The sequence below is a fragment of the Manis pentadactyla genome, chromosome X (genome assembly GCF_030020395.1).
Source record: "Manis pentadactyla isolate mManPen7 chromosome X, mManPen7.hap1, whole genome shotgun sequence".
Taxonomy (NCBI): Eukaryota; Metazoa; Chordata; class Mammalia; order Pholidota; family Manidae; genus Manis; species Manis pentadactyla.
Window position 1 is genome coordinate 103,489,339 of NC_080038.1, and position 26,380 is coordinate 103,515,718.

The following is a 26,380-nucleotide window of genomic DNA, read 5'->3' on the forward strand; positions in this document are numbered from 1 at the left end:
TTTTCAGACACCTAATGTGTTCAGTTCTTTTTCAAAAATGCGTTGTGACAGTTCTCAATATATTCCAGTGAAATAAAATTTTTGAGGACTTTAAATGTTGCATTTGAAACATTTGGAGGGTATGAACACATGACAGGGTTATAAGGATAAAATCAGTTAGGATTAATATTGTTTTCCCTTCCCCTCGTCTCACACATCTGTATGGCATGTGAGCTTTCCAGTGTGGTCCTGTTTTCATAGTCAAAACAGTTCATATTGGCACACTCTCTTGTTTTGTTTTTGCACTGTCTTTGCTACAATGAAGCTCATGTTATAGCCCCATTTCCCATATGCTGCCATCCTCCTCCACTTCCTGTTTCCCAGTGTTTGAATTCCAGGCTACTCACTAAATTACCAAAACACTTTCCTAATTTTGGACCATTCTTCTTCCTCCACTATTTGCACTATTTGTCCAGGTTCCATATCTCCAACATGCTCTTGGCAAGTTGGTGGAATTCTAATAATTTAAGCTAAAGCCCTATCAAGCCTGCTCTGTTCTAATTCCACCCCTACTTCCAATCTCTCTTGCCATTGACCCAACCAAACCAAACAAACAAAATGAAATGACAAAGCCCTAAAACTAAAACAACCACCAGCACTCTAACAGATGTGCCCAGCCATTGAAATGCCCTTTCTCTCTGCCTGCCTAGATGAGTCCAGCTGTGTGATGGAAAGCAGGGATTGGGAATGGGAGAGAATCATATTTGAATCATGACTGGGCATGATGTGATACTAGATGCATTTTTGTTTCTAATTTCAATTAGTGTTATGACAACCCTTGATACCCTTAGTGATAGTCCCATTTTACAAATGAGGAGTTGGAGAGAGAGAAATTGGATGACTTACTGAAGAATGCACATAGAGTACAATAGGTTTCAGTCCAGCATCCCTCCAACTCCAAAAGTCCATATTCTTTCCACTGAACTATGCAGCCTACTGGAGATGTTCTTTGTTTACTTGCCACTGATTCATTTGTGTTCAAGTAGAAAGGACACAGCTTAGGATGCCCACTGTTTTTCTCCTTTCATTAAACAGCTCTAGAAGAATGGATGTTCTGTTTGAGGGCATGGCATTCCAGACTCCATGGTAAGCCTCTTACGTACCTATCTTTGATAGCCAGGAGCAGCTCTTTGTCCTAATAGCCCTTTGTAGGGTAGGGAGCAGAGGGAGGTCTACTGCTAAAGTTAGCAAAAGGAAGCAGTAGTGCCCACTCTTAAGGTGCTTACTTGCTCGGATTATTTTTGTGCTGTCAAACTCAAGTGAGGGGTAACAATAAAGTGGGCAGCTCCAGGTATTGTTACTGACCTCCAGAGTTTACTGTGGGATCTGCATGTCCTTCTTGAGACTGCCTTGCTGGGTCCTCTTTCTAGGGATGTGCATGACCATCTTACAAGATAAAAGTAATCTCAATGCAACACAAGGTTCTCTTAACAGTTCAAAAGAGTTCAGCAGTAAAGATTTACTCTCAAAAGTATACTTAATGTTATCACATTTAAACAGACTATACATAAGCATCACAATGACTGTAAATATATAAAGATTTTCTCAGAAAAAGAGTGGATACATCGTTACTTTTAAGTGGTAGACCCATATCCTTTGGTAGAATTATTGGGATGTGCATGTATAACCAGACAATCAGCTATTTACTACCTCAGAACAGAAAGAGAATTCCACACCTCAGCCCATTCCCACTCTCTCCTCTCATCCAAATTATACCTTGAATCCAAGTTTACCCTATCTCAGGCAGTTTTAGGAACTCTTATTACTCCTAAGAACTTTATGTGCATTAGCTAATTTAGTCCTCACAATAACCTTACAAGGCAAGTACTAGTATTATTATTTTATAGATGGTGAAACTGAGGCACAGAGCAGGAAACTAATTTGTACAGTCACACAGGGAGTAAGTGGCACACTGAGGGTTTGCATCCAGTTAAGACTTTAGAGTCCATGCTCTCAACCACTATACTGTATGAAGAGTGAAAGGCGAAGCTCCCAGGATTTGTCAGTCATTGGCTCTCTGTGCAGTGTTTTGCAAGTTGCTGATTACTGAGCCTGGGGTCTGGTTAAGGACCGATGTCTGTCTGAATAACCAGTCTTGGTGTGTTATGTGAAATGTGTATCCATGTGGGAATGGCACAGTGTGTATCTAGGGCGGTTTTTGGGCAAGCCTTTCTTTGTGGTGATAAGCTTTCTATAGAGCATGCATGTCAAAGCCCTTGCACATGCTATGTATCTGCTGTTTCATAGATGGCTGCCTGGGTATTCATCTTGTGTGTGTGTGTGTGTGTGTGTGTGGTGGGGGTGTTGTAAAAAAGGATATATGTGAAAAGAAGAATACATAACCAGTGAGAAATTTAGTGTTGAAAATAGGTCGTGAGGACTGCTTTGACCTCTGGGTTTTTTCCCTCAGAGGGTTCTTTTTAAACCCTTGGTATTTTCTGTATATAGGGGAAGAAACTGGGACACAACTGGAGGAGGTTACCTTCAGTTTCCTGATTGGAAACATCATCTCTTGCATTCAAAGCTGGTTCTCCCTCTCTTCTTCATATCCCACACTTGGTCCATCTTCCTCTTAGTAACATCAGAGGCACAAGACAATCATTGGCTTTGGAATAATTTCTAAACCAATCAACTTCAGCTAGAAGATTGTATTGTACCATTGGGAGTCTATAGAACCATACAGTTCCCCTTTAGCTCCTCCATTCCCAATCTATAGCTGGGTAATTGCATTTTAGCACAGAACGGCAGGCCTATGAGTGCACAGAGATGCCTTCTTAGAAACATTTCATGTGGAGGGGCAAGCACAGGACATGAGAAGGATTAAAGAGGACTAGGCAGGAAAGGATTGCAATGGTAGATGGCAAGAAATTATGTGAAAAGAAAGGGGAAAAAGTCACAGGATGCCAGTTTACTATATATACTGCACACACAATGAAATTCTTGCCAAATTTGTGGAGTGTTCTAGCATCTGAGGAGCTCTGAGTCTTCTAGCCTCCTGGGGTATGCTGGGATTCTGATTGCCACCCAGTCATCAGCCAAGAAATCCAAACCACTTCAGGAGGATCCCATTGGCTTTCAAATGAAATGGAATTTATATTCTATTGGTAGCATAGCAAGAACATTTATATTTAAGAAGTAAAAAAAATCTGATCTCACAGATGAGTAGGCAAAGTGCATATTGTCTGCATGCCAGGGAGTAGAATTAAACATTTTCATGCTTTCACACTCCATTTCTGTCAAAAACAGGATATTGGCAGCAAGCCATCTGAAAAAAACCACTTACCTACAGTGAGTACTGCCAAGCCCCATGCTTAATGCTAACCCACTGTACAGCTGCTAAGCCGTCAACACATAATTAGCCCATGAGGGGAAAGCAAATGATGTCCCCAGGGCTTTGGTGTTTATTATTTATGGTCTTTCAAAAAAAATAACTACCCTTATAGAGAGTCAGCAAAGCCTGTCACTTTTTCCTTTGTGAACTTTTATCAAAAGGTACTTTAAACTCCACTGTGTGCTTAGCATTGTGCTAAGTGCTACAGGGGCTTCGAGCAGGCATGTAAGTCACTGTTCTTGTCTTCAAGGACATTATAGTCTAGCTGGGGAAGCAGAACAGTGTGAAGTAATTGTAGACAATACAAAATAAAATAATTGAATGCTAAATTATGTGATACCAACTTCAAGTGCTGTAGGAATTCAGAGGAGAGGGAGATTAAAGAAGGCTAAGAACCCATGTCAATCATCAATAGCTAACATTTATTGACACTTAATATGTGCCAGGTATTGTGCCAAGTGCTTTACATGTATTATCTCATTTAATTCTCTCAACAGCCTCTGAGATATGCACTATTATTATTCCCATTTTTTCAGATGAGGAAACTCAGATAACTAAATGATTTATACAAGGGACATGATGAAACATGAGACTTAGAGAGGCAAGAAGGGACCTGATTACAAAGGACAGCCATGTTAAGAAGTTTGGAATCTATTCCAAGGTCAGAGGGAAGCCGATTTACAGTTAGTATGAAGCCATTTTAAGTACGGGAGTACTGTGTTTTTAAAGAGATTATGCTGTGTGGATGCTGGATTAAGAACACATCAGGAAGAAACAAGACCAGAGACAGAGGAATCAGTTAAGTGACTGTTGTAGCACTTTGCCTGGTACATAGCAGGCACTCAATGCATATTTGTTTGATGGGTGGATAGATGGATTAATTTAAGGAAGAGATTCTAATGGATAGAACTGGTGAAGTAATAATAAAGATAGAAAAAGGTAGGTTTGAATTATATTTAGGAGGTAAAATATATGGGATTTGATGATTAATTGGATGTGGGGGATGAGAAAGAAAAGTTAAGAATGATGCCCAGGATTTCTGAGGGGCCAGTGGTACCATTCATTCATTTAGGGAACATTAGAGAAGAGTCAGATTTAATGGAAAAGGGTGTGGGAAAGAGGTGAATTCAGTTTTTGGAGCACTGACTTTGTGGTGCCTATGGTTATGCAAATAAAAACATCTAGTAAGCAGTTAGATAAATGGGTCTAAATTTCAGGAGCGGGATTTAGGATGGAGATAGAAGTAACTGAGGCAAATAGGGATCTTTTGGGGGTGATGGAATTATTCTAAAATTGGATTGTGGGAATGGTTGCACAATTCTATAAATTTCCCCCAAATCACTGACTTATCTGTACAGATGAATTTTATGGTATGTAAATTAGATTTCAATAAAGCTCTTAAAATTAAAAAATAAGCAAGGTACTGGTATATAGGTGATACTGAGGCCTTAGAAATGCATGAGTTCACTTAAGACAGAGTTTACATGATAGAACTCTTGGAATACTGACATTTAAAGTACAGGCAAAGGAGTTGGAATGATCAGAAGGAAAACTAGGGGAATTAGTATCATGAAAGCTAAGGAAAGAGAGTATTTCCAAAAGCAGAAAATGGATGATTTTTTTTTCTTTTAATGATAGGAGAGACTTAAATATCTTCAAATGCCAATGGGAAGGAGCCAGTTGACAGGGAGAAGCTGAAGAAGAGAGGGGAAGATAGATCAAGAGAGGACCCCAAGCGAGCAGGAGAGGATGGGATGCAGAGCACAGGTAGAGGGCTGCTCTTTCTAGAGGAAGAGAGATACTACTTCTTTGTAATAAAAGAGGAGAAGGGAAGTATGGTTGAAGATGAGGGTATGTGTGTTTATTGATTTGCTGTGATAATTTGAGGGAATTCTCTGGGATGAGTTCTATTTTTTCTGTGTGTGTGTGAAGAAGGAAGTGAAGTCATTTGCTATGATTTTACTATGAGTGAGAAGGGAGGTGGTGAGATTGGAGCTTTGAGGAATGAAGAGATTTGAATTAGCTACTGCAGAGATGCAGAGAGAGCTGTTAGGAGGAATAAAGGACTAGAAGGAAGCATTGAGAGCCTGCTTAAAGCTGGACACCATAAATTTAAAGAGGAATCTATCGCTTGTGTGATCAGCATATAGGTCACATTTAAAGCCAGGAGAATGAAAATGAAAATGCCCAGGGAGAGGATATTGGTTACATGAACAGAGGGATGGATATAGGTGTATATATATCCATATGACACTCCCACCAGCAATGTCCAAGGGAGCAGATGGAGCTTTTCTATGTTTTCCTCTACCATGCTGTTGTAGAATGCTACTGAATTCAGTCACCTACACCTAGCCTTTTTGGTCTTCTCTCTACAAGAAAAATATTAAAAATATTGCAATATTATTTTACTGATATTAACCATTTATCTCTCAAATGTGTTGTGATTCTTTCCCCCAGTTTGTCACTGATCTTTATTTTCCTGTTTAGCATTTGTTTTTTTCTGGCTTGTGGAGGAGGGAAGTTCCCCTCCTTAAGCTTTCTTTCCATATTCTCAGTGATTTTTATTTGTTAAGTCTTTAATATACCTGGAATTTATTTTAGGATAAGAGGTTTTGAAATTTATTTTAGGATATGTGGTTTTGTTTTCTTCCGGATAAAACATTACTATGCCAAGACCATTTATTCACATGATAGTCCTTTTCCCATCGAACGGATATGCCACCTTTGCCATATACTGGATTTCCATAGGTACTGGGACCAATTCTAGACTCTACTCTGTTCCATTGATTGAATTTTCCATTCTTATGCCAACACCTTACTATTCTGATTATACTGGATTTATGGTAACTTTTAATGTTTGGTATTACCATATTTCTTTGTCATAATTTTCTTGCTGTTTTTGAGTATTTTCTTCTCCATGTGAACTTTAAAAAACTTTCATACAGTTATAAAATATACTCAGTTTGAATTGTGATTATCATTGTATTATAGTTATATATTAATTTGGGGAAGAAATTATATGAAATCTTCCCAAACAGAATCATAGTATATCTCTGCATTTTTTCAGGTTTTATTTTTGGGATTTTCTCTTTAAGATTTTATTGTTTTCTTCAAATAGGCACAGTACCTTTCTTATTAGATTGATTGTTAAGTCTTATCCCTGCTGTGGATGGGTTGCTTTTCTATTTCCATTTAAATCAGTATATGGAGAAAAGTTCTTGCTTTTTGTATTTTCTTGTATATAAGAATTTTACCAAATTAATCATTTTTGATTTTTTTAAAAACTAGAATCTCTTTGGTTATCTGAAGTATATATATATATATATTCTTTACCAATATTTATACTAATTATTTAATTTTTTCATTTTCTTTTGTCTCAGCTAAAACACTAATAAGACTGTTGAATAACAGTGGTGATATCAGACATCCTTCCTTGTTCATAATCCTTAGCATTTTCACAATTTAGTATGATGTTTGCTCTTTGTGTTTATTTAATCATTTTTAAGAGTTTTTTTTTTATTTAGAGTTTTTATTTGGTATGGCTGCTGAGTTTTGTTTAAAAACCTTTCAGAATGCATTAATATAACATTATATGTTGATGCATTTTCTTTGTTGAATCATTCCTTTACTTTGGAATAAACCTGTTTGGTTATAGTATTTTATTCTTTTGTTTCCCTTTTGGATTTCAGTTTCTATTTTCTTTAGAATTTTTCTGTGTATATTCAGAAGTAAAGTCAATGTATAGTCTTATTATTTCTGATATCAGTTTTAGGTTTCTGGTATTGTGGTCATACTAGATTCACCAAATGCATTAGGGATCCTTTTATCTTTCTCTGTGGTCTTCAGTAACAGCTCGGGAGTGATCTGTTCTCTAAAGAGTTCATTGGAGCTCAGCTCTAAAACCATCTGAACCTGGAGTCTTTTAAAAAAAGTACACATCTTTAATCACCTTCCAATTTGGCCTCAGGTTATCAGTCTCTCAAAGTTTTGTACCTTCTTGGGTAAAAGTAGGTAGTGTTCAGCAGATTTTTCAACTGCGCCCCATAGGTTACACATAATATTCCCTGTAATTACTTTTTATCTATCCAGTGGTGTGCTGGAGTTGGCTCACCAATTATGCACATTTCTTTCCATCTTTGGGTTTAGTGACTACACCTTGGTAGCTTAAAATCCATCATGGTGGGAGTTTTTACACCGTGGAAATCAACAGTCACTACAAATAGTGGCTTCTTAAAAGAGCAAATTGTTAAGTGTTCATCAGCACACTGTTGTCTGTTTCTATGAGTGTATCATCTTTTCCACTGTTAATATCGTATTCTCTCTTTTGTTTTGCTTTCTCTCTTTTTCCTTAATCAGGACTTTCAGAGAACCCACTGTTGATTTCAGTTATCGTTTGCATGATAGTTTCATTCTGATTTCATTAATTTCAGCTTTTTAAAAATGAAATATTTCCTTTTATTTTATTTTATTGTCCTTTTCCAGTTTCTTAAGTTAAAAAATTCATTTATTTTCAAATCCTTATACATTTTCCTGAGTATGGCTTTAAGTGTATCCTACATATCTTGTAATTAATTGTGTGCTTTCCCATTATTTTCTATAAAATTAAGAATTTCAGTTTTAATTTCTTCTTTGATTCCAGAATTGTTTAGGAGCATGTTTCTTAATTTCCAAGTAGTTAAGGATTTAGGGTTTCATATTTTTGTTATTTTCATCGTGTTTTGCAGCATTATCATCAGAGAAGGTAGACTATAAATCTCTACTTTAAAAATGTATCTGTATTATGTTGTTCTTTGTGGTGGAGTACAAGATCCATTGTCAATATTCCATGAATGGAAGAGAAGAATGTGTATTTTCCATAGGGTACAAAATTCTACATGTAACTATTACATTGTTTTATTGATAGTACTTTTTTCCAAATCTTCTACATCCTTGCTAATTTTTTTAGTGTGAAACCTACTTCCTTCATCTGTTGGTTTCACATTGTCTTTTTTCTTACCATTTCTCTATTTTTAAGAATATTTGTTTCCTAGAAGTACAACTGACAATTTAAAGCATAGGCACATTTTAAAAGTTATTAATACATATTGTCAGCAATCCCTGCTCGCCAAAGCCACTTTCATTCCCACCAGCAACGTCCCCTAGGAGCAGATGGGGCTTTCCCATGCTCCTTCTACCACGCTGTTGCAGAATGCTGCTGAACCCAGTCACCTGCACGTAGCCTTTTGGTCTTCTAACAGAAAAATTCTTGGGTGCCAGACAGTAGTCGAGAACAAGAGCTCCCACTGGCTTTACAAAACAGACAGATATCACCTAGTAGGCCTAGTACTCCTGTTACAAATGAGACTGCTGAACCTTTGGGACTGGGTTGCTTCGATACAGAAAGAGGTAGAGCAGGTTTGATTAAGCAGCCATATATTATCCCCCTGTTGGTCTTTAAGTAGTTCCCTCCACAGTTCCCACCACCCCTGCCGCTGCATTTCCCTCAACTTTCTCACTCTCTTTGTTCTGCCCAGTGGTAACCTTTTCTTCTCTCCAATAATCTCCCTCAAAACATATTTGCTGGGGCCCTGAAATTCAGTGTTTTATGAGTGAATGAAAATCAGCATTTTCATGAAGGACTTACATTTCTGAAGGTAGAATTTTAAGGGTCAATAATTAGAGAAGAAGGGGTGCATGGTACTGATTGGGTCTTCTATTTTTTCACTATGAAATAGCAGTATTTAATTATTCATTAGAAATAAACATGTACTTTGAAAAATCAATATTAAATTTCTGATCATAAAGTATCTGATTGAAACAAATCAATTTTAAAAGTATATTTTTAATACAATTCAGAAAATTTAAATGTGGAGCAAGCATTAGATGAATGATATTAAGGAATTTTCTAAAGTATTGTGATTATGCAATAAAACATCCTTTAATTTTTGAGATGCAAACTGAAGTATTTCAGGGTGAAATAATATATCTTGGATTTGCTTTAAAATACTTCAAGAAAAGTTAAGGGAGAAATAGACCAAACAAGTATAGTGATATGTTGATGGCTATGGAAACTGGGGAATGGGTACATGAGATTCCATCACATTCTCTACTTTTAGGAAGCTTTAGAAAATTTAATAATAAAATTTATAAAATGGTAATAGTTACATCTGTTCACTGCAACCACTAAAACAATGCTAAAATGTATAAAGAAAACATTTTAAAGTTTTCTCTACCCTCTCTCCAGTCAAAATCTTCTACGGCCTAGCTTATTTTTTGTCTACCAAATCCATTTCTGTCAAAGTCCCAAATCCCCACCCTCCCATGACCAATTTATCTTCCTTTTTTTTTTATCACATTGAAGCTCCTCAATGAGGAGAATATGACAATAAGGAAAGATCCAGGTACAAGAACTAAACTACATTTCTGTCTAAAGACAGCCCACAGGAAACTGGCTGCTAGTAGATGCATCTTTCCTTAGAAAATACATTTAGAATCTGGTGCTGGAAGAAGTGAAATCTTGAAATCTAAGATATCATAGTCTTGAATTCCTACAGTATATTCAGAACAAAGTAACTGAGTAAGTTAGTTCACTATCCAAATAAAGCCAACCCAGCCCTTTAGGTCTTAGATGAGATTAAGAATGATTCATCCAGATTTAGAGAATGGAAGTAATTTCTGAGTAATAATTTAAGCCTTTAAATGATTTAGAAACACATTTGTGTGTGCAAGCATACTGTCTTAAAAGTTAGAAATTCCAAAATTATCTCAATTAACTAAAAAAATATTATGAAGTATCAGTTGTAAATGATAAACCATCAAGAGCTGAAACGCCAGCCATCTTATTTTACAGTAAAATAAGTAAGTATAGACATAAAGCCTGAATTTCAGCCTTCTGGGAAAGAAGTATTGCATGTTTCCGGACTAGAATACCAAGTGGGGGCAGAGGAGGAGTGGGGAAGGGAGTCAATATTTATTTAACTCCTACTATGTTCCAGGCTCTGTGCTAGGACCTTTTTATTTCCCCCATCAGAAAGATGGGTTCAGCAATATTAAGCAACTTGTCTGAGGTCACTCAGCCTGTAAATGTTAAAGCTGGAATTTAGACTCAGGCCTCCTTAACTTCAAATACAGAGCTCTTTCCACTCAAAGCTTCCTGGGAAAAAAAAGTACTGAGAAGAAATGGAAACCTAGCATGTGCAAACCTCAAAAAGAAAAAAGGAGGATGTTTTTTCCTCCAAAGAAAAAAAAAGGAACTTGTAGCTACAAAGAGAGTGATCAAAGGGCAGGATAACTTTGATGGTTAGAATGAATTATGGGGAATCTGAAGGAGCTCTGGCCTTGGAATTAGAAAACCTAGTTTGGGTTGTAATTCTATCACTTGCTGGTTTATATGACTTCAATAATTCACTTTATCTCTTTGGATCTTGGTTTTCTCATCCATAAAATGTAGAAGTAATTCCTGCCCTATCTGTCTCATAAGAATGCTGTAAAGATCAAATACAGAGATAAGATATATTTGGATGCACTCTCTAGTCTAAACCGTAACGACTATACAGCTATAATTACTACACAATTATAATTAATCATTTATTTGATTAATGGTAACAACATTAAGATGATCAGCTCGTTGGAATTTCCCCAGTGGAGATCTCTTCTCCTTTGCTCTATATTTTCTCTAGAAGCTACTGTACTTCCCAAAGTGAAGAACTGAGCCCCTGAGCCTTAGACAAAAAGTAAAGACCCAAAGTAACTCTCTCTGTTCCCCCGCATACCCTCACCATTTATATATAGGTGAGTCAGGTTAAGAGAAACATCAAGGGCAGACCTGTAAGGGAAAAGAAATTCCAAGATAGTAGTTGTCTGAGCGAGTGCGGGGGTCAGGGACAGAGACCTACCTGTTTTGTCCTAGTGACAGTGGAGAGAGATTATGAATTATAAGCATGATATACACACAAGTACACACACAAGTGCTCACTCACACATATGTGAACCTCAAGGCTTTTTTCACTGTAAGGCAGCACCCATCGGTATAGGATCCCTGAATGAGTCGGTGTAACCTAGGGCATCTCTGAGCCCAGTAATAATTTCATACCACACTCTTGTGTTCATATTTTTCACAACTGCCTCTCATTCTTCTTTACCAGTGCCACAGGCAGGCTAATTGGTGAATTCCCTTCTCTGTAGTGCAGGGTTTGGAGGTGGGAAGTTGCGTATTCATCAGTGCATTAACAAGCATTTTTAGTGACTCAGATTTTAATGAGCCTCCAAGGGATAGAGCTCTTCTCTGCTTGGAGCTCAAGGTACAGGAAAGATGGGGGGGTCCTCTTCCCCGGGGAACACCACAGAAGAGACTAAAATGGAATGTAATCACAGTGTTATATTTTTCTAAGTGAGGGAATGTGTTAGATAGCTTTCTTGCTTGCACACCTATTTTTTCTAGACTCAGTCTAATATCTTTTGGGCTCTTAGCCTGGGGGATTGTGTTAATTACAGAGGAGCACAGAGTAGAAAAAAAGAATAACAAGCTCCAGCCAGCCAAATTCCTTCCTAGCTAAGGATGTGAAATGTAATCAATGTTTTGTCAGAAATCAGCAATTGCCCTCCCTCCTGGCATCAGCCTTCTGCTCTGAATGGAGGAAGTAGGTAATGGTCTGCCACCTAGTAGGAAGAGAGGCCATCTTCCCTTCAGAGGCAGGGCGAACCTGTCCAGCAGTGTAGAGGTAACTGCATTTGGGAATTAGGTCTAGATGCTTCGGTGTGGGAATAACAAAAGGGATGTACGTGGCAATCTCAGAGAAAAGCAACTCATGATTCAGTATGTTCCAGAAAGAAAAACAGATGCAGAAACTGATTAAAAATAAACCAGATGATAAAAGAGTGCCTGCTTGTTTGTTCGGCAGAAGACCCCAGAAGATATAGTGGTTATAGCAATAGCATTTACGGGCATCATCATCATGACAGTGGTAGTAGTCAAAACAAAAACGACTTTTTGACTATCTATCATATATCAGAAAATGTGTTAGGCACTTTATTTCTGTTGTTTAATAGAATAAACATGAACAAAACCCTATGAGGCTAGATACTAGTATTATCCTCATTTACGGAGGAGAAAACTTGGGCCATTTGCTGAAGACCAGAAAGGTGGCTGATATGCAGCAGAACTAGGAAGCTGGTCTGGGGTTTAAATGACTTCAAAGCCCATTCTTTTAACTATTTCCAATTTTAAATTTGGTTTCTGGTTCAGTAAAGATAAACCCTCATGCCAGGATTCCCAGAGACCCTTCCCAGAGAGCCCCTTGCATGTGCTCTGTCTCCCTCTGTCTCTGTCTCTATTTCTCTGTCTCTCTCTCCCTCCCTTCCTATCCACCGGACTCACTCTCTCACTTTCTCTCTCTCCCTCTCCCCCTTTCCATCTCTAACCCCAAGATAACCTGTCCAGAGATCTCCAACCCTAACCTCACGAAGACGACTTGATCAAAGGTTCTCCTGAAGACCCTTTTACATCTTTGGGATTTTCTCCCATAGAAACCCCTTAGCTCTAGTCTCTGTCCTGACTCATGGAGTATTTGGGCCCCTGGAAATCTTTGTTACCTAGTCATGGGGTTGGGTATTGTTCTGAGGCTTCCTTCCCCCTGATGCTGTCATACACAATTCTTCAGGTTCCTGTCCTGGGGCTCTTTCCTGGTCCTTCTTTATCTTCTTTCACCTTCTCCACTCTTCCACGCCATTCTACCCCCTCAGCTTAGAAGCACTATATAGCTCTTCTTCAGCTAGTTTTACTCTTCCACTTGGGCCCTTGCTTCTTCTAGTGACCATCTATCTTTTGTGAATGTGGAACCAGGTTTTTTTTTTATCCTTTTGTCATCTGAAGTCCCCTATCTCTGAAAGAATGACTTCTTCCTTAGCTACCAGGAGTGAGTTTCCCTGGCTCTCCCAGTAGGGGTTCCTTGTTCTGTGAGTATACAGGGAGTATCAGGATGCCGAAGCCATCTCCCAGAAACAGACGTCTTAGGGAGAGCTGTTTGTGTCAGATTTGAGTACAAAGAGGGGGTAAGCGCTCCCCAAAGTCTAGTCTGAGGCTAAAGAAGGCATGATTTTTCAATGGCTCGCCCTGCTCTCCTTCCTTTACATAATTCTATGGTTGTGAAAGGCAGTGGAAAGGAGGGCTTCGGGGGAAGGGCCAGACTAGGAATTAGGAAACCTGGGTTCTGGTACTGCTCTGCCACCCACTGGCTGCATGAACTTGGGCAGCAGCCTGTGCACACATCCATCACATGGCCTGCTCTGCTACAGTGGAACTACCTGGTTAGGTCCTCTTTTCCTTTGTTGTACAGCTTGATGGCAGTGGCCATGACCATGCCACATTAATTTCAGAAACCACAGTTCCTAACTGGTCTTCTCACTTACACTGTCCCCCTCCACTCCATTTTTCACAGTACTGTGGGAATGAGCTTTCTCAAATGCAAAGCCCACATGTCACTCTCCTACCACCAACACTTCAGTGGTTCCTCATCACCATTAAGACAAAGGTTTATAAAACCCATCATGATCTGGACCCTGCCTCCCTCTCTAGAATACCCTTTTACCACCTGCATTTTATACATTGTTCATTCATTCCACAGGTATATAACCATATTTCTACCTCAGGCCAGGTGTTGGAAAGACACCAGGAAGGTGAATGTGGCACCTTCCCTCACAGAACTTACACTCCTCCCCTTTTCTGCTGGCTGACTACTGCTTGCCCCTTAAGCCTCAGCTCAGGCATTACATCTTCCAGGAAGCCATGACCATGCTCTATCCCTCCCCTTCTTCCTAATCTGGTTCAGGTGTTCCTTCCCTATGTACCCAGAGCACCCTATGCATAGCACTTCTATGTACCAATTTGTCTCCCTACCAGACTGTTAACTCAGAGTGAGTACTGTGTCCTGTACTTTTTCATACCCAGCACATGGCTTGGTACACAATAGGTGCTGAAAAAAGATAACTGAATAAACAGTACCCTCTGGTGGCTAGCTGTTATAAATACAATCTTTATGCATCATAAGAGTGAGTTGAGTAAAGCACAGCCAATTACCCAGGAGAGGTAACTTGTTTCTTTTGACATTGGGTAAGGAACCATTTCAGAATATGTGATCTCCTAACACCTAGGTTGTTATTCCAACGTCTTTTTGAATCTTTCATAATGCAAAAAATATGTAGATTACAGAACAAAATTACTATTTTGAGTAATTATGTAAAATGAAAATGTAAGGGAAATGTGTCTCATGTAATGAAGAAGTATAACCTAGTATACAATTCATTATACCTTTATTTCAGTGCCAACACACTCGCATTCATTCATTCAACAAATATTTGTTCCATATCTACAGTGGGTCAGGCACTGTTCTAGGTGTTAGAGATGCAGTAGTGAACAAAACAGTCCTTAACATTAAGAAACTTACATTCTAGTTGGGAGGGGGACACAATAAATAAACACATTTATATTTAGGGTTATAAGTGTTATAGATAAAAATAAGAAAACGAGGTGAGAGTGATGTCACCAAGATGGTGACATAGGTTGTTCCTGACTTCACTCCCTGTCACAAGAATGGTCAATAAATATTCAAGAACAGGACACCACTGAGAGAATCCTAGAAGACGGGATTGAAGCTGAAGCATCTCCCTGTCCACAGAAACCAAGACAGGCTGCATCAAAAGGGTAAGAGTAGCAGCTACACACTGACTGCATTGCCCCTCCCCTAGGCCAGCACAGCACCACGTGAAGAGGTCTCCTCTGAGCTGTCAGTTCCTCCCGTGAGAAAGGAGAACCTGGGGGAAAAACCATACCCCTTAGCATTGTGGGTCACTTTTCAGGAGCTCCCACTCTGATCCCACACCATGGGGTTTGCAGGATAATCTGTGGGGCTCAGTCACTGGGAATATGACTGTGGCAGAGAAGTGGGGAGTGGGTAGACTGAGTTCACACCTGCAGTGCCAAAGTAGTAGTCCCAACCAGAAACTTTGTTTACTTTCAGAACCAAGTTGGGAGTATACTCTGACCAGGGAACTCAGCAGAGTGCAGATCTGCCTGGTTAGGATTCGCAAATGAGGAGTTTTGTGGCCCTAGATCCTGGTTTGCTCATGTGCAGGCAAGTAGCTGAATCATAGTCCCTCCCACAGTGGAGTGTCTTCTGGCCCTGTGTAACCAGAAGGGCTGGCAGTAACTCCTAGAAGCAGTGCAGCCCAGGGCTGTTTGAGTTGAGAGGAGGGCAGGCAGAGCTGATGGTACCCACAGCAAAGCCAGTACCGGGCATGGGGTGTTCCCATGCTATGCACAGGCAGGGGGGTTAATTCATAGTCAAGGCTGAGGGTAGCTCTCAGTCCCTCCCAACCAGGCAGCCTGTTTGGGAAATTGAGTGGAAAATTGGGAAACCAGTAGCTTAGAGTGGCCCCTCCCTCTTTTGCCCAGGCAAGGGGGCTAAGACATAGCTGCACCTGCTGTGTAGTGTGTCTTCTGACCCTATCTGACCAGAAGAGCCAGAGACAACTCCTGGAAGCTGTGCAGCCCAGCAGCCCATGAGCAAAGACATTGGCAGGGAGAGCTAATAGCTTTCAGAGCAAAGTCAGTGGCCCTGTTTGGTCAGGGAACTTGGGGTGCAGGTCGGCCTGAGTTCAGACAACAAAGAAGTTTATGGGCTGTAGAGCTGCTTCTCCTGTTGTGTCTGGGCAGGGAATCTAATTCATAGCTCTGCTCATTGCTAAATACAGTCTTTAGCCTGTCCAACCAGGTACCCGATTCTGAGTGCACAGGAAACTACATAGTCCATACAACAGCCTTACATACAGTGGCACTTAAACAGCAAGCACAGCCTGTGGCTCCCCCCATCTGCAGAACAAAACTAGTGGCCTCATCTGACCAGGGAGTTTAGTGTATACTCTGGCCTGATTTGGGTTCCAAAACAATGAGCTGTATAGGCCCTGGGTCCTGTTATGATGCAACCTCCAGGACAAGGAAGCCAACTCATAACCCCATCTATTACTGCATAAAGTACCTAGTTCTGACCATCTAGTAAGCCCAACCAGAGAATCCAGGCAACTGTGGAGCCCATCCTATAGCCTCACTTGGGTAGGGAACCAAGCCTGCAGTCCTATCCAATTCTCAGCCAGTGGCACTCACTCCACCCCTCTTCCCCCAAATGCCTGTCATCAGAGCTCAGAAACAAGCCCTTGGCTAGACTAATCAAGGGAAAAAGGGTAAGGCCCCAAATCAACAAAATTATAAATGAAAAAGGAGACATTACAACTGATAACACAGAAATTCACAGGATCCTAAGAAGCTACTGTGAACAACTATGCACCAATAAACTGGGCAGCCTAGAAGAAATGGAAAAATTCTTAGAAACATAAAACTTACCAAGACTGAATCAGGAAGAAATATAAAAATCTGAATAGACTAATTAGTAGTAAGGAGATGGTATCAGTAATCAAAAATTTCCCAATGAAGGAAATACCAGAACCAGATGACTTCACTGCTGAATTTTACAAAACATTTCAAGAATTAACACCAATCCTTTTCAAACTGTTCCAAAAAATTGAAGAGGAGGAAATACTCCCAAACTCATTTTACAGAGCCAGCATATCCTGATACCCAAACAAGAAAAGGACAGTACTTTTTAAAAAAGAAAATTACAGACCAATATTCCTGATGAATATAGATGCATAAATTCTAAGTAAAATACTAGCAAACTGAATTCAACATTTCATTAAAGAGATTATATAATCATGATGAAGTGGAATTTATAACCAGGATGCAAGGATGGTTCAACATATGCAAATCAATCAATGTGATATATCACATTAATAGAATGAAAGGAAAAATCATATGATCATCTCAATAGATAAAGAAAAAGTATTTGATAAATCTCAACATCCATTCATGATACAAACTTTTAACAAATTAGGCATAGAAGAAACATATCCTAACATAATAAAGCCATATATGACAAGCCTACAGCCAACATGATACTCAATGGTGAAAGTTTGAAAGCTTTTCCTCTAAGATGGAATAAGACAAGGGTGTCCACTCTTACCACTCTTATTCAACATAATACTAAAAGTCCTAACTACAGAAATAGGGCAAGAAAAAGAAAATGTATTAGAACTGGAAAGGAAGAAGTAAATTTGTCTGTATTTGCAGATGACATCGTTTTATATATGGAAAATCCCAAAGACTGAACCAAAAAACTGTTAGATCTAACCAATGAATTAAGTAAAGTTGCAGGATACAAACTTAACATACCAAAATCAGTAGCATTTCTATATACTAACAACAAATTTTCTGAAAAAGAAATAATTGATCCCATTTACAATAGCATCAAAAACAATAAAATACTTAGAAATAAATTTAACTAAAGAGGTGAAAAAAGATCTTTACTCTGAAAACGACAAGAAATTGGTGAAAGATATCGAAGAAGACACAAATAAGTGGAAGGTATCTTGTGTTCATAGATTGAAAGAATTAATATTAAAATGTCAATATTACCAAAGGCTATCAATAGATCCAGTGTAATCCCTATTAATATTCCAATGGAATTTTTTACAGAAGTAGGAAAAACACTCCTAAAATTTATATGGAACCACGAAAGACCCTGAATAGCCAAAAAAATCTTGAGAAAGAAGAACAGAGGAGGAGGCATCACACTTCCTGATTTCAGGCTATACTATAAAGTTATAGTCATCAAAACACTATGGTACTGGCATAAAAACAGGTAGATCAATGGAACAGAATCAAAAGCCCAGAAATAATCCCAGGTATATGGTCAACTAATATATGACAAGGGAGCCAAGGATACTCAATGGAGGAAAGATAATCTTTTCAATAAATGGTGCTGTAATAACTGGGTATTCACATGTAAAAGAATGAAACTAGACCTATTATTACAGCACTCACAAAAATTAACTCAAAATGTATTAAAGACTTACATATAAGACCGGAAAATATGAAGCTTCTAGAAGAAAACATAGGAATACATCTTCTTGCCATGAGTCTTGGAAATGTTTGGATATTACATCTAAAGTGCAAGCAACAAAATAAAAACACAAATGGGATTACATCAAACTAAAAAGCTTCTGCACAGCAAAAGAAACTATCAACAAAGTGAAAAGACAACCCACAGATAATAAAAAATATTTGCAAACCATATATCTGATAAGGAGTTAATATCCAAAATTAACTCACACAACTCAATGGCAAGAAAACAACCCAATTAATAAATGGACAACAGACATGATCAGACATTTCTCCAAATATATGAAAGGACAACAGGTACATGGAAAGATGCTAAACATCACTAATCATCAGGGAAATGAAAATTAAAACCACAATGAGATATCACCTCATGAATGTTACAATGGCTATCATCAAAAAAAACAAGCGATAACAAATGCTGGTGTGTATTTCGAGAAAAGGGAACCCTTGTGCACTGTTGGTGAGATTGTAAATTGGTATAGCCACAGTGGAAAACAGAATGGAGGATCCTCAAAAAATTAGAACTACCACATGATCCAGCAACTCCACTTCTGGGAATATATCCAAAGGAAATAAAAACACTAATTCAAAAAGATATCTACAACCCCAGGTTCATAGCAGCATTATTTACAGTAGCCAGCACATAGAAACAACCTAGTGTCCATCAGTGGATTAATGGACAAAGAAGTTGTGGTATAAATATTCAATGGAATGTTATTGAGCCATTAAAAAATGAGGAACTCCTACCATTTGCAACAACATGGATGGACCTTGAAGAAATTATGATAAGTAAAATAAGTCAGACAGAGGAAGACAAATACTATATAATCTTACTTAAATGTGGGCTCTAAAACAAAAAACAAAACCCCCCCAAACTCATAGAAAAAGAGACCAGACTTATGGTTACCAGAGGCACGGTGGGGGGGGGAGGAACGAATTGAGGGAAAGTGGTCAAAAGGTACAAACTTCCAGTTGTAAGATAAATAAGTGCTAGGGTGTAACATGCAACATGATGACTACAGCTAACACTGTTGTGTGATATATAGGAAAGTTGTTAAGAGAGTAAATTCTGTGAGTTCTCTTCATAAGGAGAAATTTTTTTCATTTTTTCTTTTTTTTCTTTTTATTGTGTCTATATGAGACGATGGATATTAGCTGAACCTATTTTGATAATCATTCCACAATATATGTAATGCAATATGTCTTAAGCTTATACAGTGATGTATGTCCTTTATTTCTCAATAAAACTGGAAAGAAGTAAACTAGGGTACAGAGTGTGGTGTGAGTTGAAATTCCACTTGAACAAGGCCTGAAGACATATTTTATAACTTTAGAACACTACATAAATGTTGGTTCACCAGAACTGCATAAAATATTATGGCACTTCTAGAATTTTCTTTCTTTTTTTTCTTCTAAATTTTGAAATAAGTTTAATGTCACATAGAAATTGCTAAAATAATACTGAGAATGCCCACATGCCATTCATGTATTTCTCCCTAATGTTAACATCTCTCGTAACCACATAACTATCACAACCAGGAAATTGTCATTAGTACAATATTCTACTAAGTAAACTACAGACCTCATTCAAATTTCACCAATTTTTACATACACTCAACCTTTTGGGGGACAGGGATGGTATGTATTTCCATGAATTTTATTGTATGTATAGAGTTGTATAATCACCACCATAATTAGAACAGTACAGTTTTATGACCCACCCCCCTGCCAAAATTCATTTGTGCTATCTCTTTATAGTTAAATCTGTCCTCCTGGCAACCACTGATCTGTTGTTTATCACTATAATTTTTTAACTTCTAGAATATTATGTAAATGGACTCATACAGTATATAACATGTTATGATTTGCTTATGTCACTCATCATAATGCCCTGAGTTCTATTCAAGTTGTTGTGTGTGTCAACAGTTCAAAAATTTTTTTGACTGTTGATGTTCCATAATTTGTTTACCCATTCCCCCACTGGAAAGCATTTCAGGTATTGCCAATTTTCAACTAATACAAATAAATTCGTGTAGTTCTTTTTGTGTAGACAAAACTGTTCATATTTCTAGGATAAATACACAGAGGTGAGATCTAGAGAGTTTTATATCATCATCAGAGATAATAAGCAAGTGCTATGCTTCACAAAACAAGCAATAAGAGTGGAGGGAACACTGCATGGGGAGTCAGGAGATCTGGCTCCAGCCTTGCTTTGTCGTTGATCAGTAACATGATGTTGGGTAAGCCCTTCTCCTCTGTCGGCCTCATATATCTACCTGGAAAGAAGGGCTAGGAATCAAAAATTTCTTCAGTCTTTTCCAGATCTAACAATTCTGTGGTTCTGAAGAGATGGAGAGAAGGTTTCCAGTTTCTGCCTCATTTCAAGTAGGATTTATAGGTATATCCATAAGAATACCGGGTTCAGTCTAGATTATACCTCTCCCACTTTTTTCTGACATGTTCTAAGCAATTACCTTGTATGGAAAGAGGATGGAGGGCAGACAAAGAAATTAACCCTAAGGCTACAAAGTTTGGAGGTCTGATTCCTGAGGAGAGAAGACTCTAAAATCAATATAGAATTGCCACATGCCACAGGGCCATTCTTCTTTATTTTTATTTTTTTATTAAGGTATCATTGATATACAATCTTATGGAGGTTTCACATGAGCAACGTTGTGGTTTCAGCATTCACCTATATTACCCATTACCCCCCCACCCCACTGCAATCACTGTCCATCAGCGTAATAAGATGCTATAGAGTCATTACTTGTCTTCTCCATGCTATACTGCCTTCCTATATTATGTGTGCAAATTATAATGCCCCTCAATCCCCTTCTCCATCCCTCCCCACCCCCTCCCTAACTCCTTCCTTTTGGTAACCGTTAGTCCCTTCTTGGAGTCGCCACAGGGCCATTCTTAAGGCTTGTATATGGAACAAGTTGTCCTCTCCCTCTGCTGACAATATTTTCATTAGTTGAATTCAGGATAAAATAAACATGGAGAATGTGTGTGTGTCCATATACGTGTGTGTATTATATGTTTTCTAAATGTTACATTATATGCACTTTTATACTGTATTTTTTTCAAAAGTTAAGAAGGAATTACACAAAATGTTTGCAATGGTTAACTCTCAGGAATGTGAAATTCTTGAAAGGCAACTTTGAGAGGAAAAGTAGTAAGTTTGTGAGCACAGTTTCTGTCTTTCTGTATCTGTATCTGTCTCTCTGTCTCTCTGTCTCTCTCTCACATGCACACACAGTGGTTAAAATCATGGACAATAGCCAGACTGCCTGGGTGCAATTCCTGGCTCTGCCATTTCATTTATTACTTATATGACCTTGGCCAAGTTATGTAACCTCTATGTTTCTCAGTTTTCCTTCTGTAAAATGGCAATAATTATAGTAGTGAAAACTTCATAAGATTAATGGGAGAAGTAAGTGAGTTAAATGTATGAAACAAATAGAACAGTGCCTATTGCATTGTAAGCACCCGCAACCTGACAGGAAACCTGTCTGTCAGTCGATGTCTGTGTGTCTGCCTGGAGACCTCCCACAGCATGGATTCTTGAGACCAATATACTAGAATTCTTATGCTTCTAGAGATGGCCTGGCTACCAGCTCCCCACCCACACCACTTTTCTAACTTCAACATCCCAAACCCTCACCTAACTCTACCCACCAAACCCCTTACCGCCTCCTCTGCCAAAAAATTAACATAGGCACCAAGGCAGTAGGTTGCTTAGCTCTGCCTCTGTAATTTTTTGGCCTCCTAAGCCATGGTTACTCTATACAGAGGACAAAAATTTCTATTAACAGTTTTACATATCCCCTAACCCTTTAAAAGACCACCCTTCCCCCAGATCTAAAAACACAAATAAAACCCATTTTATAAACCATCCCTACTTCATTTAGTTCTTATGTAAAGCTGGCAAGACCATTTTTGAAATATTGCAGTGTTTTGCTTTAGAAAAGAAAAAAGAAGATTGCTTCATCTTTCTCTTCCTTTTATGCCTTGAACATTCCTGGTACAGAGGGCCATGGTCGGGGTGGTGTGTGTGATCTGGATTAACACCTTAGCTGAGATGCTGCCTCAGTCGGTGCTACATCTCCTTTATATAAATATTGTGTTTCTTTATTTTTCCCAGCTTTATTAAGATATAATTGACACATAACTTGTGTAAGTTTTAGGTGTACAATGTGGTAATTTGATATACATATATATTGCAAAATGCTTACTGTGATGAAGTTAGTTAACATATCCATCACCTCACATAGTTACCCTTTTTTTTGTCTGTGTGGTGAGAACATACAAGATCCACTCTCTTAGCAGCTTCAAGTATACAATACAGTCTTGTTAACTACAATCAAGGAATCTAAAAAAGCCAAACCCAAAGAAACAAAGAGAACATTGCATTTTCTTGAATGCATCATTATAAGTAATGAATTCTTTGCAGCTCAGTAGGGTGACAAAACTGTTCATAACAATTCCTTGATAATCCATCAGATGTCAAATTTACTTCTCACTTACCCTTCCCATTGCCTTTGCACAGAAAGTGCTGCATGTTGAACAAAGCCCACCTCAGCCTCTTTTCTGTGATGTTGTGGAGTCTGAGAATGTAGGGTAGCGGTCCTGTGCTGGGCAGTAATGGGAATTAAGAAGTTTGTTGTGCCTTCCCACTTCTTTGAGGACTGTGCCTGCTTTTTCTCTCCACACCTTATCAACTAACGCATTAACTAACAATAGTTAAGGTGTTCCTAAATGTTAAGATCTGAAATTTTATTCACATACACTGAAAGACTCAAAATGACTGTGCAGTCTCCATAATATATCTGCAACCTCTGTTTCTAACTTTATTCCCTCCTTTGCATCTGTCCGGCTGATATGCTTTACCCAAACATGTTCTCTACTTTCCTGTCTGTGCTTTTGCACATGTGATTCATACTGTCCTCTCTGCCTGTAATTCTCTCCCCCTAAATCTCATTTCTGCATTTCCAAGTCTTGCTCATCTTTGAAGACCATCTCAGCTACATGAAACCTTCCCTAATCATAATTGTCCTTTACCACAGGCAACTACTTTTCCTTTCTCTGTGCTCTCATAAAGCTCTGTTTGTATTCTATTACATTACCTGTTCTGCTATTCCTTAAATTGTACTTAGCTGAATTTGTACTCATCTTCTCCACTAGAGTGTAAGTACCTTGAAGGCAGAAGCTGAGTCTTTTTCAACATTCTGTTCCATCAGGAACCCACTTAGTGCTTTGTATGTGATGTAAACACACAATAAACATTTGCTGAAATGAAAACTTTCCTAAATGATCTTTAATGCTGGCATTTCACAATCTTCTTTGTGGAAATGGAAGATCAATTTGGGCAAAATATTTCAAGGAATAAACTTGGCTGGTATTGACTGTAGAGTGGAGGACACTGTAGAGATGGAGATGCCAATGAGAAGTTCTGTTTCCATAAGTGAATTTCATGTAAGCCTGGGTGTCTTGCCTGAGGGGTACTGCTCCCTGGCGAGTTCACTCTGGATTTGGTGAGACCGAGTAACAACAAGAGAACATTAGGGGTAAAAGGGTTTATACCAAGTTTTATTCTCACAGTGGCAGGTTGAATGTTAGAATCATGTTCACTTCTGGGTCATTCACAATCCATCTCCATCTCTGCATCTGCCTCCAGGCAGAGCACTGGACAGAGCTCTTTATATAGTAACACTGACAATAATGGCTAGTTGCCAATGGGTGTGGAAGCATTAGTCTACACAGTAGGCCAATTACATTATTAAGTAGTTTAGGGTCAGGTGAGGATCCTGGCCATAGGAACTTCCATTTTCTCTACAGTGAGTATTGGGCTCACCCACTATTTCATACATACTGTTCCACCTCTACAGGAAATCTCAGTTCCTTCTGAACTCCCATGCAATGCTCTGTATGACTGATGGATGCAACTGAGCTGAGGGGAGGGTATAAGTGGGGAAGTTCTTCATGGGGGTGGATTGGAGGGTAGGCTGACGAACTCTAAACCCAGGAATAAAAGGTCTATAGAATATGCATGTGGGAAATCTCCCAAGAAACTATCAAATATGCTCTCTGAAAGAAGTGAAAGGTAAAAAGGTCTAGTTCATTTACATTTCAACACAGAACAGGAGCATTACCAAAATCAGTTTTTTGTAGTCTCTTAAACCTCTGTGGCTGTGGCATTTGTGAACTACATATTTGCCTTCAAACAAGGTGTCTTGCCAATGAGTTTCAGCCCCGGACAAGTTCACTATGGATTCAATGAGACCGAAAAAATGAATGGAACATTCTTGGGGTAAAACGGTTTATACCCAACTTCATTCCCATGGTGGCAGGTCAATCACTAGAATCCCATCTACTCAGAGCAAGTCTGCAGCAAGCAGGTCTCTGCCTCTGGGTCTCCCTGCCCCTGCAGCTGTCTCAGTCTCTGTCCTTGGCGCAGCCACCACTCCAGCCTCTGCTCTCCTGCAGCCTTGCAGCCCTTCAGCCATGCAGCATCCCAGAGCACCTGGTGGAGCTCTTTATATAGAGTCAATAACAACATGTTGTGCACACGTGTGTAGTGAGCTAGCTGACCAGAGCCAGGGGAGAATCCTGGCCACAGGAACCTTCATTTTCTCCACACAGGGTATGTGTGTGTTTTTGTCAGGGAAGGGTGGAAATTGGGGAAGACTAGGTCTGACTCTGGGTTTAATCATTGGGCTGGGAGGTAGGAAAGAACTTCAGGAAATAGAGTAAGGTGGGCAATTGGGAAGAAATGTGTAAGTCAAATTCTTGCTGCCTTTGGGAAGAAAGGAAAGAGCACAGAGCAAAGAAGAGGCTGTAGTGACTTAAAAGGAAGGCCTGTGTTCCCTAATGCCTAGGCCTTGGAAGACTGGTACTGAAACTTAGTCTTAAACATCAGAAACCATTCCAAAAGTCTTTTGGGGTTGGGGAGAGATTTACACAAGTAGGTTGCTAAGATTACCTTAGTGGTATTTTCAGAGATGATAAGTTTTTCCACAGACATGAAGCCATTTAGTCAAACCTACTAATCCAAACTAAAGAGCAAAAGTCAAAGAAAGAGATTGAGTCTTCCACAAACCAGTCAGTCAACTAACTGCCCACCCACCCAACCATCCAAGAATGCATATCAAGGTAACTTCAGTTGTTTTCAACTAAGAGTTAATAAGCAAGAAAATACCTCACTATATTTTCAAAGAAACTGCAGACAAGGAAAATGCCAGGGCTTTCAAGTGCCTTCCAAGCAATTTGAGATATTTTATTCACATCATGAAGACAGTTTTTCCCTGGAGTATTTCCTGTTCAGAAAACACTCAAGAACCCTGCTCTTTTGAGCTGCTTCTTGACATGGAAAGATTTTAATATCACTGCTTTACCTTTAGTTTGAGATTTTGCCTCTTCAGCCATGTTTCTGCTCTATTAGTTGTGCCTGGCTGTTTTATCTCACCTGATGCAACTGTGCAAACCCACCCTAGCTCCTTCACTTCAATCTACATTTTCTCTAGAAAATGCATTTACAGTAATATATTTTCTAATGTTTGCCATTCTAGTTTTGAATTACACAGTGGGAATAATAGCCTCCCATCTCATCTGTCCTTCTGCCCAGCCTTCCATTAACGATCATGACCTACCAGAGACCAGAGAGCTTCCTGTCTGTGGTGCTTCAATGCCCTTGCATCATTAATATTCATCTCTACCCTTCTTCTAGGAGTGGATCTTATGAGGGAGGTATGGAAGAAATTGTGCATGCTTAGCTGTCGGTCCGAACCTTTGAGAGCCAGCAGGGGACAAGGCAGCAATCACTGTGTAATATTCTGGGCTTTCTTGGCAGGTGAATACTGCTATGCATGAAGCAAAACTTATGGAAGAATGTGATGAGTTGGTAGAGATCATCCAGCAGAGGAAGCAAATGATTGCTGTCAAAATCAAAGAGACAAAGGTAAAGCACAGTGCTCCAGTGAAGCCGAGGCAGAGTTGACTTTACTAATGTCAAAGTTTCATCCCAG

General features: G+C 39.0%; 1 protein-coding gene across 5 annotated transcripts in view; it reads left to right on the plus strand.

Moving 5' to 3' along the window:
• The window catches only part of MID2 (midline 2), an 83,626-nt gene that overhangs the window by 34,758 nt on the left and 22,488 nt on the right, over positions 1 to 26,380 (plus strand). For all 5 annotated transcript variants that reach the window (XM_036924957.2, XM_036924958.2, XM_036924956.2 and 2 more), the window contains one exon: positions 26,206 to 26,313. In XM_036924957.2, the coding sequence (XP_036780852.2) occupies positions 26,206 to 26,313 (108 nt within the window). The remainder of the gene's footprint in view (positions 1 to 26,205; positions 26,314 to 26,380) is intronic.